This window comes from Pan paniscus, chromosome 13, assembly GCF_029289425.2.
Source record: "Pan paniscus chromosome 13, NHGRI_mPanPan1-v2.0_pri, whole genome shotgun sequence".
NCBI classification, from domain to species: domain Eukaryota; kingdom Metazoa; phylum Chordata; class Mammalia; order Primates; family Hominidae; genus Pan; species Pan paniscus.
This window is the reverse complement of record NC_073262.2, coordinates 44,593,199-44,606,096: the sequence shown is the minus strand read 5'-3', so window position 1 is coordinate 44,606,096 and position 12,898 is coordinate 44,593,199. Positions and strand designations below refer to the sequence as shown.

The window sequence follows — 12,898 nt, the reverse complement described above, 5'->3', positions numbered from 1 at the left end:
GCGTCGGAGTCGTCATTCCTCGGTCCAGGACTTGCGTGGGTGGCGTGGTGGGGGGAGCTGGCCGGCCAGTCCTCAGCCCTGCGCCCCGTGCACCCTGCGGGGCTTCCGAGGCCCGGTTCCCGCTCGGCACAGGGCGCGGGGCGTTGCTCCGAGGGATGCGGGGCACTGACCGGCCACGCATGGCCTGCAGCTGAGGGTGAATCAGGACGAGCCCACGGATGACGACGCCCCTCGGGCCGGGAACAGCGGAGCGGAGGACGGCGGGGCGGAGGCGCAGAGCAGCAAGGACCAGATGCGGACCAACGTCATCAACGAGATCCTCAGCACTGAGCGGGACTACATCAAGCACCTGCGCGACATCTGCGAGGTGAGGCCTGGCCGGCGGGCGGTGACTGGGGACCCGGTCGGGGGAGGCCTAACCACGTCCGCCCGCAGGGCTACGTCCGGCAGTGCCGCAAGCGCGCAGACATGTTCAGCGAGGAGCAGCTGTGTACCATCTTCGGGAACATCGAGGACATCTACCGCTGCCAGAAGGCCTTCGTGAAGGCCCTGGAGCAGAGGTTCAACCGTGAGCGCCCACACCTGAGCGAGCTGGGTGCCTGCTTCCTGGAGCATGTGAGCGCGCGGCCCCCGGCCCCTACCTGGGCGCTGCGTTCACAGAGGCTGCCGCGGGCGCCAGCGCGGACAGCGGGTGGCTGGTCCCAAAACCTTCCACAACGCCTGGGCCCCAGCTCCAGCCCTCTATCTGCCCCGCTGCCCGCACCCTTCAGGACAGTTTTAGGATGGTCTCTGCTTCTGTGTGGCGAAACCAAGTCAGGGAACGCTCCTGGGAGCAGAGGGCTGGGGCGTCCCCCAGGAAGGACTTGCTTTGACAGATAGGAGGGCAGAGGCCTGCTGAGCGCCGCAGGGGCTGCTCAGAGTGAGCTCTGGGGTTTCTCACACAGGGAGAATTTACAGCTTGCTTAGGCGGCAGATGCCGGCTGGCATTTACCAAGGTTCACTGGGCCGCTCTAAGTGGACACCTCCTAGCCTCACCTGGTAGAGAAGGGCCTTGTTTTGGCCCTCTTGGGCAGTCGAGCGAGGGTGAGCAGAGGATGCCTGTCCCACCCAACCCCCCTACCACCGCCGCTTTTGGCATTGTTATCCCGTCCTTGTTATCATGGATTTCACCCAGAAGGCTAGCGTGCAGCCGGGACACCTGCTCATATTCTCACCATTCCCACCCCTGTGTGTGACTCCATGTAGCTTATGCCCCAGGGAAATAGGTACACACAGCCTGGGTCTCCCCTAGCCCCCAGCCCAGCTCCTGAAGGAAATGTAGAGGCTCTTGCCCTTCCCAGACATGCAGCTGGATTGCCTGTGGGAGCAGCAGAGAGCTCTGCTAACCTCCAGCTGTGCCCCTTAGCAAGCCGACTTCCAGATCTACTCGGAGTACTGCAATAACCACCCCAACGCCTGCGTGGAGCTCTCCCGGCTCACCAAGCTCAGCAAGTACGTGTACTTCTTCGAGGCCTGCCGGCTGCTGCAGAAGATGATTGACATCTCCCTGGATGGCTTCCTGCTGACTCCGGTGCAGAAGATCTGCAAGTACCCTCTGCAGCTGGCCGAGCTGCTCAAATACACGCACCCCCAGCACAGGTAGGAGGGCACTGAGGCAGGGAGGCAGCCCACGCCTCTGCATGCCTCCAGTCAGCCAGTTTGAGCATTAGCAGTGTGCTGGGCACTGCTGCAGGCCCTGGGGCAACACACAGAAAACTAGCCCTGTCCTGATGAGCTCCTTGCAATGGGGGAAGAGGATGCCAACAGGATATTAAGCTCTGCTCTGTGCTTGCCATTTATGGAGAAGAGAGGGGCTGTGCATCTGATAGTGAGGATGTGGTCAAAGGGCACAGCCCCAGAGGAAAGCAGCTCCACACGTGGGGGCTGCAGGGGATCCTCACCCTTTCTCTGTCTCCAGCCTGCAGCAGCCTTCCATCTCTGTTCTGCCCCAGGGACTTCAAGGATGTTGAAGCCGCCTTGCATGCCATGAAGAACGTGGCCCAGCTCATCAACGAGCGGAAGCGGAGACTTGAGAACATCGACAAGATTGCTCAGTGGCAGAGCTCCATAGAGGACTGGGAGGTGAGGGCCTGGGGGCGCAGAAAATTCCAGGAGGTCTTGGCCCCTTGCTTTAAAATCATGCTTGCCCCTGAAAAATCTAGAAGGGAGCTGAAGCAGGGAGCTGCGCTCCTGGGAGCTAGCAACAGATGTTCATGGTGTGAAAGCCTGTCCCCAGCGTGGGCTCTGGACCTTTGCTGCTGCCTACCGTAGCAGGCTTTGGCACCTGGTGGCCTCTTTTCTATGTGAAACTCCTCTCATGAGCAGCCAGCCAGCCCAGGAGAAGCCCTCAACAGAGGAAGTGTGTTGCTCAGCTGTGTTCTGTTCCTCTGCCTTCAGGGGACAGGCCAGATCCCTGTTTTAGTTCACTTCTGGGACTCCTAACAGAAGGCTGCAGGCCCAACACAGCATGACCAAAAATGCATCGCCACCCATCAGAGCCTCCTGGTTCTGTTTGTCTGACTTGCACATTTCCCTTTGCATCTGCCAATCTTGCCTTAGAACTAATGACGATGTTCCTGTCCCCCTCCACCCACCCCCACTTGCATCTGCCAATCTGCCACCTCCTGATCTGTTCCCGAAGGCTCCCTACCCACATGGGTGCTGCCACCACCATGCACCAGCTGTCAGCGAGAGAAATGGCCTGGAAATCAATCAGTATCAGCCACAGAACATTATGAAAATACAGATTCCAGGGCCCCACCCTAGACACAGTGAATCAGAAGCCCTGGGGCGGGGCTGAGGAGTAGGGGCAGTCAGCTGTGAGGCGGGGCTGAGCAATAGGGGCAGTTGTGAGGCCCAGCCCTGGCTCAGGGCCCTCCAGAGTCACTCATCCCAAACAGGCCACCGCCAACCACTCCCAGCTGGGGTTTGCATTTTCAAGGTAGAATGAGACCAGGGCAGGGCTTAGTCTAAAAGTATGAAGCCCAAGGGTGGATGATGGACCTTCAGGTACTCAGTGCACTTAGCTGGGAAGAGGGCCTCCTTAGAGATCTCAAAGGTTGGCCTCAGAGGTGAATCCCAGACAGGCCTAATTCTTCTCTAGGGCAGCACTGTCCAATCAAACTAGTATGTGAGCCACATATGGAATCGTATGCTACGCAGTAGCCATCTTTAAAAAGGGAAAAAAACAAGTGAATTTAATTTTAATAATGTTTCATTTAACTCCAAAATAGCATTTCAACTTGTGATCAACTAAAATATCATTAATGAAATATTTTACATTATTTCATATGAAGTCTTCAAAATCAATGTGTATCTTACACTGACATCACATCTAATATGGATTAGCCACACTTCCAGTGCCCAAGAGCCACCAGAGGCCACTGGTGACAGGGGGCTCCTATTTTGCAAGGACAGCCAACTCACAGGCCAGACGTGCCACCTCTTCCTCCCCCTCCCACCATGGCCTGGCCAGGTGGGCGCTGCAGGCAAGGCCAGGGGGAGGTGCCCCACCCACCCATGATGGGGGCAGGAAGTGGAGCCCACGGTTGGGTATGCTAGGCTCATGGTTCTCCTTGGGATCTTCCCAGGGAGAAGATCTCTTGGTCAGGAGCTCAGAACTCATCTACTCGGGGGAGCTGACTCGAGTTACACAGCCTCAAGCCAAAAGCCAGCAGCGAATGTTCTTTCTCTTTGACCACCAGCTCATCTACTGTAAGAAGGTACCAGAGCTGCTCTGCCCTGCTGCCCCAAGTTGAGCAAGTGGAGGGAGGGGAGCTGAGGGCTGGGAGCAGCTGCCCAGAAGACAGGTGCCGCGCCAGACCATACCCGGGGAGCCTGGCCAGACCCTTGGGGCTGGGATGGGGTGGCTCTCTGCAGGTGAGCCTGGTGGCCCAGGAGCAGCAGGCGGCTTTCACAGTCTGACCAGGCCGGGTGCCGTTGAGAGCATGATCTTTCCTGACCTGGCCGCTGCTTGCTCCTCAAGCTACCTCTTCTCTCCCTGCAAACCTCCACATCCCCTCTCTCCAACCCCGGAGTCCCCTGCTCTAGCCACCTCCCAGCTTCCTCTACGCTGCCAGCTTCTGCTCCTCTTTCAAAACATGGCCCAGTGGCCTCATGTCCACGAAGCCCTCCTTGTCCACGGGTGCTCTTTCCTACGTGTGGTGTGAGCCACTGTCTTAGTCTCCCCACCTCAAAGACAGGGCCAACCCCAGGCTAGTCAGTACCTGCAAAATAAAGGAGCAAGGCCTCTCCACTCACGGCTCAGCATGTCTGTGGGCTGCAGAAGGCATGCTCTGCCCTCAGGATCTCACTGTCTGCTGGGGAGGTGGAGGCATCACCAGCAGCCCCTCCTATGGCTGGGGAGAGGAGGTGGGAGCAGCCAGGAAATGGTCAGGGGAGCGGTTCAGCAGCCAGGGCTGAGGCCAGCATCTGGCAGGACCTGCTCCGCCGCGATGTGTTGTACTACAAGGGCCGGCTGGACATGGACGGCCTGGAGGTGGTGGACCTGGAGGACGGGAAGGACAGAGACCTCCATGTGAGCATCAAGAACGCCTTCCGGCTGCACTGTGGCGCCACAGGGGACAGCCACCTGCTGTGCACCAGGAAGCCCGAGCAGAAGCAGCGCTGGCTCAAGGCCTTTGCCAGGGAGAGGGAGCAGGTGCAGCTGGACCAGGAGACAGGTTCGAGACCCTGCTGGGCCTTGCCCCGCCCCCGGGGCCCACCCGGCGCTCCCGCCTGCCTGGCCGCCTGCCAGTCAGGAGAGCGCCGCTCAGCCCTCTCAGGTTGCAGGGTGTAGCAAGGCTCCAGGCACCTCTAGGTCCCAGTCATGAGCATAAGGCTTTGCCTTCATCACCTCAATGGCAGGGTTACCTGACCGCATCCCATGATACAGTTTCTCAGAGTTCAGCCCCAAGGCATGGGTCTACTGGCTTTTGGGGAGTTGTTTCACTATACACGCTCACATGTGCACACACTCCATAGGACGGGGCCCTCTGCTCAGTGCCCTGGGTTGCTGGGACCTGCGGGACCCCTTTCCAGCCAGCAAAAGCCTTGGGAGAGCCTTGGAGTGGGCTGTGGGTACTGGCCTCAGAAGCCTCCCCTGCCCCATGCACGCAGACGTCTCCCCACTACACCTTCCCTCCTGTCCACGGGCCCCCACATTACCTGCCACAGTGACCAGGTCGGCTCTTGGTCTGGGAAGGAGCCTCCACTGCAGTGGGAAAGACACTAGACATGGAGTGAAGGTGAGAGATGGGCGGGCAGAGGAAGGACTCGGGGATCTTCATTTTCTGCCAGGAGCCCCAGGACAGGACACCAGAGCATGCCCTCTGCCCTGGTTGGCCAAGGCAGGCTGACTGTGCAGAATGGGCAACAGTCCCCGCTGTGGCCAGTACTGAGTCCCCAGTACATGATGAGACCCTGGGCACCAGGAAGGTGCAGGTGTGCAGGGAACTGCACCTGGGGCCAGGAAGTGGGGCAGCGCCCTCACCTGTGCCCCTTCCTCAGGCTTCTCCATCACTGAACTGCAGAGGAAGCAGGCCATGCTGAATGCCAGCAAGCAGCAGGTCACAGGGAAGCCCAAAGGTAGGCGGACAGCAGCCCCACCTCCTCGGCTGCCCGGTCCTTACCCTGCTGACATTCCCTTCTCTGAACCACAAAGCCAAGCCAGCTAGCCACCAGGCCTGAGGGGGGCCCACTGCCCTTTGCAGCTGTTTGTTCCCAAAGGTTGGTAATAAGGGGCCACTGGGGAAGCTTGGGTCAGTATATGGTTGACATTCTTACTCTCAACACCTTGGCTCCCCCAGATCAGGGCCATTGGTGACAATGCTTGTTTCCCCAGGGTTCCCTCCTGACAGGCATCTGGGGTCGGTGTAGGGATGGAGCTGCTTTCCCCATTTCTACAGAGAGCCATGCCCCTGAAACATCACATGCCTTTGCACAGGCCACCCCCCTCTTCAGGCTGCTGCAGGAGGCCAGGCCCAGGCCAGAGACCCCAGGCAGCCTGAGCTCTTGGATGTGGTCAGCTCTCCAGGAGCAAGTCCTGTGTGGCAAAACTGCCTCCTACGGTGGCTCTGAAGCACAGCCCTGGGACGGACCCCATGCTACCCCCAACAGCTGGGGTGGCACTCTGCCCTGGGCACCCATGACCCTCTGCTGTCTCTCCCTGTTCAGCTGTTGGCCGGCCCTGCTACCTGACGCGCCAGAAGCACCCAGCCCCGCCCAGCAGCCGGCCCCAGCAGCAGGTCCCGGTGCTGGCGGAGCCCAGGCGCAAGCCATCTACCTTCTGGCACAGCATCAGCCGGCTGGCACCCTTCCGCAAGTGAACTGGTCCCTACCTGACAGCACCTGCTGGGCCTTCCTGCCAGTGGCCCCCAGTTTTTCTTCCCCGAGGCCCACTCGGCCTGGCCTTCCTCTGCCTGCAAGTGAGCAGGGATGGGCTGGGGAGTTGCTTGTGCCACCAAGACGTGCCAGGTCTGTACTCCTGTTGTCTTTTTCCCTGCTCCTGGTGCCCTGAAGAGACCAGCAAGGGGGCAGACCCCGCACTTGCCACACCCCCGCTGCAGCTTGGGCCCCATCCGCCCTCTGGACCTGTGTAGGGCCTCACTGCTGGAGCGGGGAAACCGCAGCTCAGCCCAGGCCCAGCTGGGGAGAAGGCGCTACCTGCGTGGGACCCTCTTCTCTGGAAACCTAATCCTCCTTTCATTTCCTCTGGGCAGGACTCTCTGGCCTTCTGTGGCCTGCAATGCCAGGCCATGTGCCCCTCTGCCCTCTAGTTCTCCAAGTCCCCAGCCCGGCCAGTGGTGCCAGGCAGCTTGCCACTTGGGAGGGCAGAAACCAGGAATTCCACACCCTTGTGTTGCGCCCAGAGCCCGCCCTTCGCCTCCCAGCCCCTCTAGACACCGCTGGCTGCTGGACACCCTCTTCACTTGTGTGTGTGTGTGTAGCGGAAAAGGACAAGACGGTGCAGTCGGCTGCATACTCCCAGTCGGGAGTGTGGTCAGTCTGCCTGCTGCTGTGCGGTAGCTCCAGAACCACCTCGTTCCTGGTTTTGTTTGGATTTTGGCATCTTGTTTTTCTAACAAACAAACAATGGAGAAAAAGAATTGATTCTTAGTGACACAGAAGATTGCCTTATGCTCGTGAGCGTGAGAAGCCATAAGAGACCGAATTCTGTGGCTCAGCACACAGGACTGACCCACAGCCCAGGCAGCGGGTGTGTGGAGATGGCGCCCCGTCCTGCCAAGGGGCGCCAGGAGCAGAGCCTGGGCCTGGCGAGCTGGCGTGGAGCCCACAGGATTCAGCAGCATGGACAGTCACTCTTGCACTATTCCTTCTCCAAGCCAGAAACCACATTTAATTTCATAAATAAATTTATGAAAAGTAACCTGGCTGCTAGCCCGTTTTCTGTGGGTGTGCGTGCATTTTCCTGTGGCCAGCAGCCTCTAAAGGTGGGGTGGGGGCTCACCTGTCGCAGATCACACCCTCGGGGCTTTAGTGGAGGCAGGCTAAGGCGGGGCTGGCTGCAGTTGTTGGCCTAAGGCGAGCAGGGCCAGGCCATGCTGGTTGCTGGTGGGGAATACAGGTAGCTCTGCCCTCCCTTGCACTCAAGACCCAGAAACCAGTGCTTCCCTGTGTTTGACTGGAGCTGGCCCACGTGAGTTTGGTGGGTGAGTAGTCAGTAATCTTTCTGGGCCTCAGCATCCCTGGTGAAATGAGGAAGAACGTGTCTTCCCAGGGTCTTCTGACCCTGGCCACAGAAGCCAGAAGGGGAGCATGGTGCTGCTTCCCTCCCTGTCCCACTTGGGAAAATGGTCCCCTGCAACCTGCTGCCTCCACCACACTCCAGCACTGCCAAGGTCACTGGGGCTGGACGCCATGGTGGTCGTCTTCTCAAAACCCCTGGCAAGCTCCCAACTGGAGAGAAGCCCCAGCACCTCCCAGTCAGGCCATGCTACCTCTAGACAAAAACCCATATGGAGAAATCATGAAAACCACAATATGCAACACAAGTCAATCTTTATTGAAAACTGCAGTATTAATACATAACAATTGTTACAATAAACGTGCTTTTGAGATTTTTAAATCTGAGCTCATCTACTCATCAGATTGCATAAAAAATTAAAATAGTATCAGTTGACACCTAACTGAACTGGCTCAGGATGGAAATTCCATTCCTTGGCATGGATACGTAAGTTCAATGCAGAGGTGAGGGATGCCTTTAACACTGGAAGACAATGCTGACTTAGCTTAAAAAAAGTACCGAGAGAACGGTGTAAAAAACGGTATTTAAAAATCATTTTTAAAAAAACAAAAAAGAACCGTTTCTTCTTTAGTTACAATCCATGAGGCTCTCTAGGGCCTCTCCGTGTGGCCAGCACAGCAACCCTGCTAGGAGCACAAACGGCTGGCCTGAGATCTGGCCCAGCTGCCTTGCCCACTGGTCTGCACAGGGACTCATGGGCACAGCCTGTGGTGAGGAGGAGACACCTGTCATGCCAGTCCTGGGAGCACACCACCCTTCTGCAGGCCCGGGGTCCCTACACAGACGCCGCTCATCCTCTGTCTCCCCTTCCCAAGTGACTTCACTTTAGTCCTGTGGACCAAGATAAGGCTATCCCCACAGGCTCTCTCTTCTTCAAATAATGAGTAGGAAAAAGAGACAAACTTTCTGAAACATGCAGTTTCCGACCCAAATAGGCCACATACCCCAACTTCTGTGTTACTTGGTCAGCTGAGCCCCTGGAGCCCTCAGGACCTACTGATAAAGCATGTCCTCTGCAGTATACTCAAGAGTCTGCTGCCCTTCAGAAAGCCAGAGGGAACACTCACAAATGCAGAGGTACTAGAGGGGAGAAATACGTGCTCTGCCTTCCCCCAGGCCAACCACACTCTGCTTTAGAGACCCTCTCAGAAAGCACCAGAGAGGAGGACCAGACGCTGCCACCCACCTCAAGCCACACCCCTGCCACCTGCTGCTGCGCCCAATGGAGGTCCTGTCCTGTCTGGGCAACAGCCAAACTGGCGACAATGGACACATCCAACAGTCAGCTGTCGGATGAGGTGAAGGTGGCCCAACTGCTCAGAGTAATACTGTTCTCAAATGTTTAAAAAGGACAGGTGAAGTCTGGGTCTCCTTTTTTAAAGCAGACACCAATACTTACATAACTGGTACATGTTGGCCTTTCACCAGCACTCACAGGTGCCTTACATACCTTACGGGGGCCAACACTGACAGGTATTAGTACATCGCAAGTTGCTGTAATAATGTATTTCCTCTCGTTACTGTTGTGTCCCCCAAGACACATGCAAATTATTTCCTAGACCTCATTCATCACAGCCAGATGATGCCACCAGAAAGAGCAAGGTACTGTATGCCCAGCTGGGGAAGGGCAAGACACTCACTGACCAGGCGCCCACCCCAAGGCTCAGGACCACCCCCATTGCCTGTGAACACATTTGCATAGCACTCAAGGTGGTTTCCCAGAATAGCGACAGGTAGGCTTACAAACCACACCAAGAAGAACGTTCTTAACAGATGGCTCACGAGAGACATAAAAGGTTCTGGAAGTGCCTTCAGGCCCATGACCATGACTGGCCCTGACTCTGGCCCTCACAGAGCGGCAAGTTCATGGGTCACTGGCTCACACTAAATGCTCAGCCGCCAGCACAGATCCAAACAAGACCTCCATGAGCAGAGAAACTGCAGCGGCTGAACACACTCCCAAGCCTCAGGGGAGAAGGGGTAGAACAAATATTTTTTAAATAGCCATCATGATGTCCATGTTTACATGAACTAGGTCCTTTGCTTACCTGTCTCAACTTCTAAAAGAATAGTAACTCAGCTGAAGGACTCCCAAATTAGGAATGTCAAACACACAAAAAGCAAATTTCTCAGAATGCTCCACCATATGCTTCGGGACAAATTATGAAGCTTTGTAACAGAATTTTGACCCAAGTTCTATTTCTTAATTGACTTTCATTTTACTAGAAGCGAATGTTGATAAAATTACAACCTATGACAGTTTTGTGACTATTCCCTAAGTCCAGATTCTTACCTGATATCTACCTTTCGTATCTGACAGCTGACGTCCTAAAAATTTCAAAGTCAGAAAGATTTCTGCACGGATGTGCAATGCAAACTTATTTCATAAAGCCTCTCAACTTCATAAAAGGGAAAAAAGGTTAAGTTACAGAGAGGAAGAAAAGTGTTTATGAAGCTGATGTAAATGGCGTGTGGGGGGTGCAGCCCACTCTTTAAAACACCATCCTGTGTGTGCCAAGTACCAAGCAAGCCTGAAGAGATGCCTGTAACTTCTAACCTCCTCCTGAACCCCAAGACCCCAGCCCTCACAGGAGTTGTGCATGTATGTTTCCATTTTGTTGTGTGGGGCTTTTTAAAAGCACACACTAACATTGTGAGTATTTTATCCTAATCTATTAGCACTCAATTGGGAAAAAAGACTTCTCTGCTACTTGGTCAGCTGAACCCCTGGAACCGTTAGAACCTACTAATCCTGCCAACCATCCACTAAACAGATGGAATTACCAACAGAGACTTGAAGAAAGGGGCACAAACTGTGTGCCGGCGGTAAATGTCTGCCCCCACACATAGACACTAAGATGGATTAAGTGCTCATGAAGCAATTTAAAGTACTTATCAGTAAACATTCTATGTTAATAGACATCAGGAATAAAGAATCTGCTGTTTACAATGATCCATGCAAAAATATTCCTAAACTTCTTATAAAATAAGATGTGAAAAAGAAAATTATGAGAAGTACTTACTATAAAAAATAAGGTTACCAAAGGCTCAGTGGTCAGGTGTCCCCCCACCAACCAACTGGGGCAGAATGCTAGTGGGCATCCTCACTGGGCGCCAGTGCCCTGACCCAGCTACCAGCGAATGAACAGGAGCAGAGCCCCCTCCCCACCAGAGCCCACAGCACTCAAACCACCACTGCACTGGGAAGAAGACGCACGCTCCTGCCCTAGAGGCCGCTGAAAGGGACCCAGGCCTTACATCCCCCACCCCCACTCTGACCCTCACTGAGAACCGACACGCACTCTCATGGATACAGGGCGGGCATATTTTGGGGGCGGGGTGGAGGGAAGCCTCTTCATTTCTTATGTACAAGATTCAGATCCTAAACTCAAATTCCTCTCCCACAATAAACCCTGCCAACAAATGCACTCCAGCACTGCCTGGCCCTCTCTGCTGTCTGTGCTTGCTTTGTACCAAGTGCCCTCAGCCGCAAAAGAGATGGCAGGAGAGGCTCGCAGACAACAGACACTGGCCTCCCCCTCGCCCCATCTCTAAGCGTCCCCTCCAGCCGGCCTCAGCAGACAAGTCACCACCATCAGGTGGGTGATCCCAGAAGCAGCTACAGGTTTCTACATTTCCAGACATATCCAAGGCCCTGCCTTTTACAAGAAATTGGAGGAATTTTAAATAAAGTTTTGTTCCCTTTTAACTCATTCTTAAATATACCACTTTCTTCATAACATACAACTGAAACCTTTGCCCTTCTTTGTAGGGGAAAAACAGCAATGCCTACCTGTTTTCAGCTGATTCAAACATTTCTCCAGGAAAAAAAAAAAAAAAGGAATGATTTTCTAAGCTAAATAAAGCAGAGGACAATACCTCCTGCAAGCATGGCTGTTTCTCTTTCACATTTCTTCCATCCCAGGAAAATAATTTAGTTTTACATAGGACTTTTCCAATAAAGATATATAAAAACATCATCTCTCTAAGAGAACTGTAATGAAAATTTAGATAGCAGAGAAACTGCTTTGCTGACACATAAACCACCCCCCTCGCCCCAAATTTTACTGGCCACACTACCATAATCTTTCATGATGAGCTTTAAGCATGTCCCTGTTCCACTGACTCCACCAAGCCTAAACTCAAAGGGATGTCCATGAACCAGCTGCACCCAAGCAGCTGTGGCTTCCCTACTCTCTCCCAAACCTCGCAACTCCCTCCCAGGACAGTCAGTGCCAAAGAAACAGGTCGCTGAAAACTAAAATGTCCATATCCCTAACTGGCAACCCACATCAACCCCAAAAGGTTGAAGAATCATCTAAGATATTTCAGATGCTCTATGAAGAAATTCACTTTAACACTTATAACTGTAAGACTTTGCATACATTACAACAGTGCATTAGTGATACAAGTTGTAAAATACGTTTCCATTCCTTTGGATTTTGCATATGATGGTTTTGCATCAGTCACTGCAGGTAGATTGAGCAAGCTTTTTGTGTTTGTTTTTTTAAACATGCATTCAACTAGATATGATTCAGAATAGATTAATACTCCCTTTTTATCATTACAGTTAGCTAAAAAATTGCCAGGCAGTCCACAAAACAGAATTTGCTTTAAGACCAACCCACAGAGTCAGCTGGAGACTAACGGCGCTGGGGCCTGCTGGGCCGGGATATAGTCGTGTTTAGCTAAGTGTCGAGAGCATTAAGAAGAAAGTCCTGGTTGGAGGCGCAAGGCCTGCAGCACCAGCTGTGGAATCCCCAATAATGTGACTGCACAGCTCCGTCCTCAAACCTGCAGAAAGGAAGACAGACACTCAGTCACACAGAGCTCTTCCGGAACCGCTATTCCAAAATCTCAAGTAGGATGAGGCCCAGCAGGGTCGGAAAGGGCAGCAATGGGCAAAACTGCTGGACCTGGTTCTCACTTCCTTCCTAGAGACCCCCAATTGCAACTGGAGCCCTATTTCCTGCAGCAGGCAGGTGGGGGATTAGAGCACATTCCAGGTAAGGCTCAAGATGGACAGTGTCAACAGTAGGTATTCAATGGTTCCTTCCTTCCTTCTACTCTGTAATGTCTCAATAAAAACAAAAA

At 54.2% G+C, this 12,898-nt stretch overlaps 2 protein-coding genes across 13 annotated transcripts in view; one reads left to right on the top strand and one right to left on the bottom strand.

Annotated features, from left to right (window-relative positions):
- Positions 1-7,426, top strand: part of ARHGEF4 (Rho guanine nucleotide exchange factor 4) — a 206,915-nt gene extending 199,489 nt beyond the window's left edge. For 6 of the 7 annotated variants that reach the window (XM_055109385.1, XM_057301584.1, XM_057301585.1 and 3 more), the window contains 8 exons: positions 191-367; positions 436-615; positions 1,406-1,638; positions 1,992-2,121; positions 3,630-3,761; positions 4,478-4,721; positions 5,548-5,625; positions 6,214-7,426. In XM_055109385.1, the coding sequence (XP_054965360.1) occupies positions 191-367; positions 436-615; positions 1,406-1,638; positions 1,992-2,121; positions 3,630-3,761; positions 4,478-4,721; positions 5,548-5,625; positions 6,214-6,365 (1,326 nt within the window). In that variant the 3' untranslated portion in view covers positions 6,366-7,426. Of the gene's footprint in view, positions 1-190; positions 368-435; positions 616-1,405; positions 1,639-1,991; positions 2,122-3,629; positions 3,762-4,477; positions 4,722-5,547; positions 5,626-5,983 lie in introns of all 7 variants that reach the window. The other variant, XM_055109386.2, reaches the window with a different exon arrangement.
- A 615-nt stretch (positions 7,427-8,041) lies between these two features.
- Positions 8,042-12,898, bottom strand: part of FAM168B (family with sequence similarity 168 member B) — a 46,600-nt gene continuing 41,743 nt past the window's right edge. For all 6 annotated transcript variants that reach the window (XM_034954180.3, XM_055109384.2, XM_034954179.3 and 3 more), the window contains one exon: positions 8,042-12,598. The gene's annotated coding sequence lies outside the window, so the exon portion shown is untranslated. The remainder of the gene's footprint in view (positions 12,599-12,898) is intronic.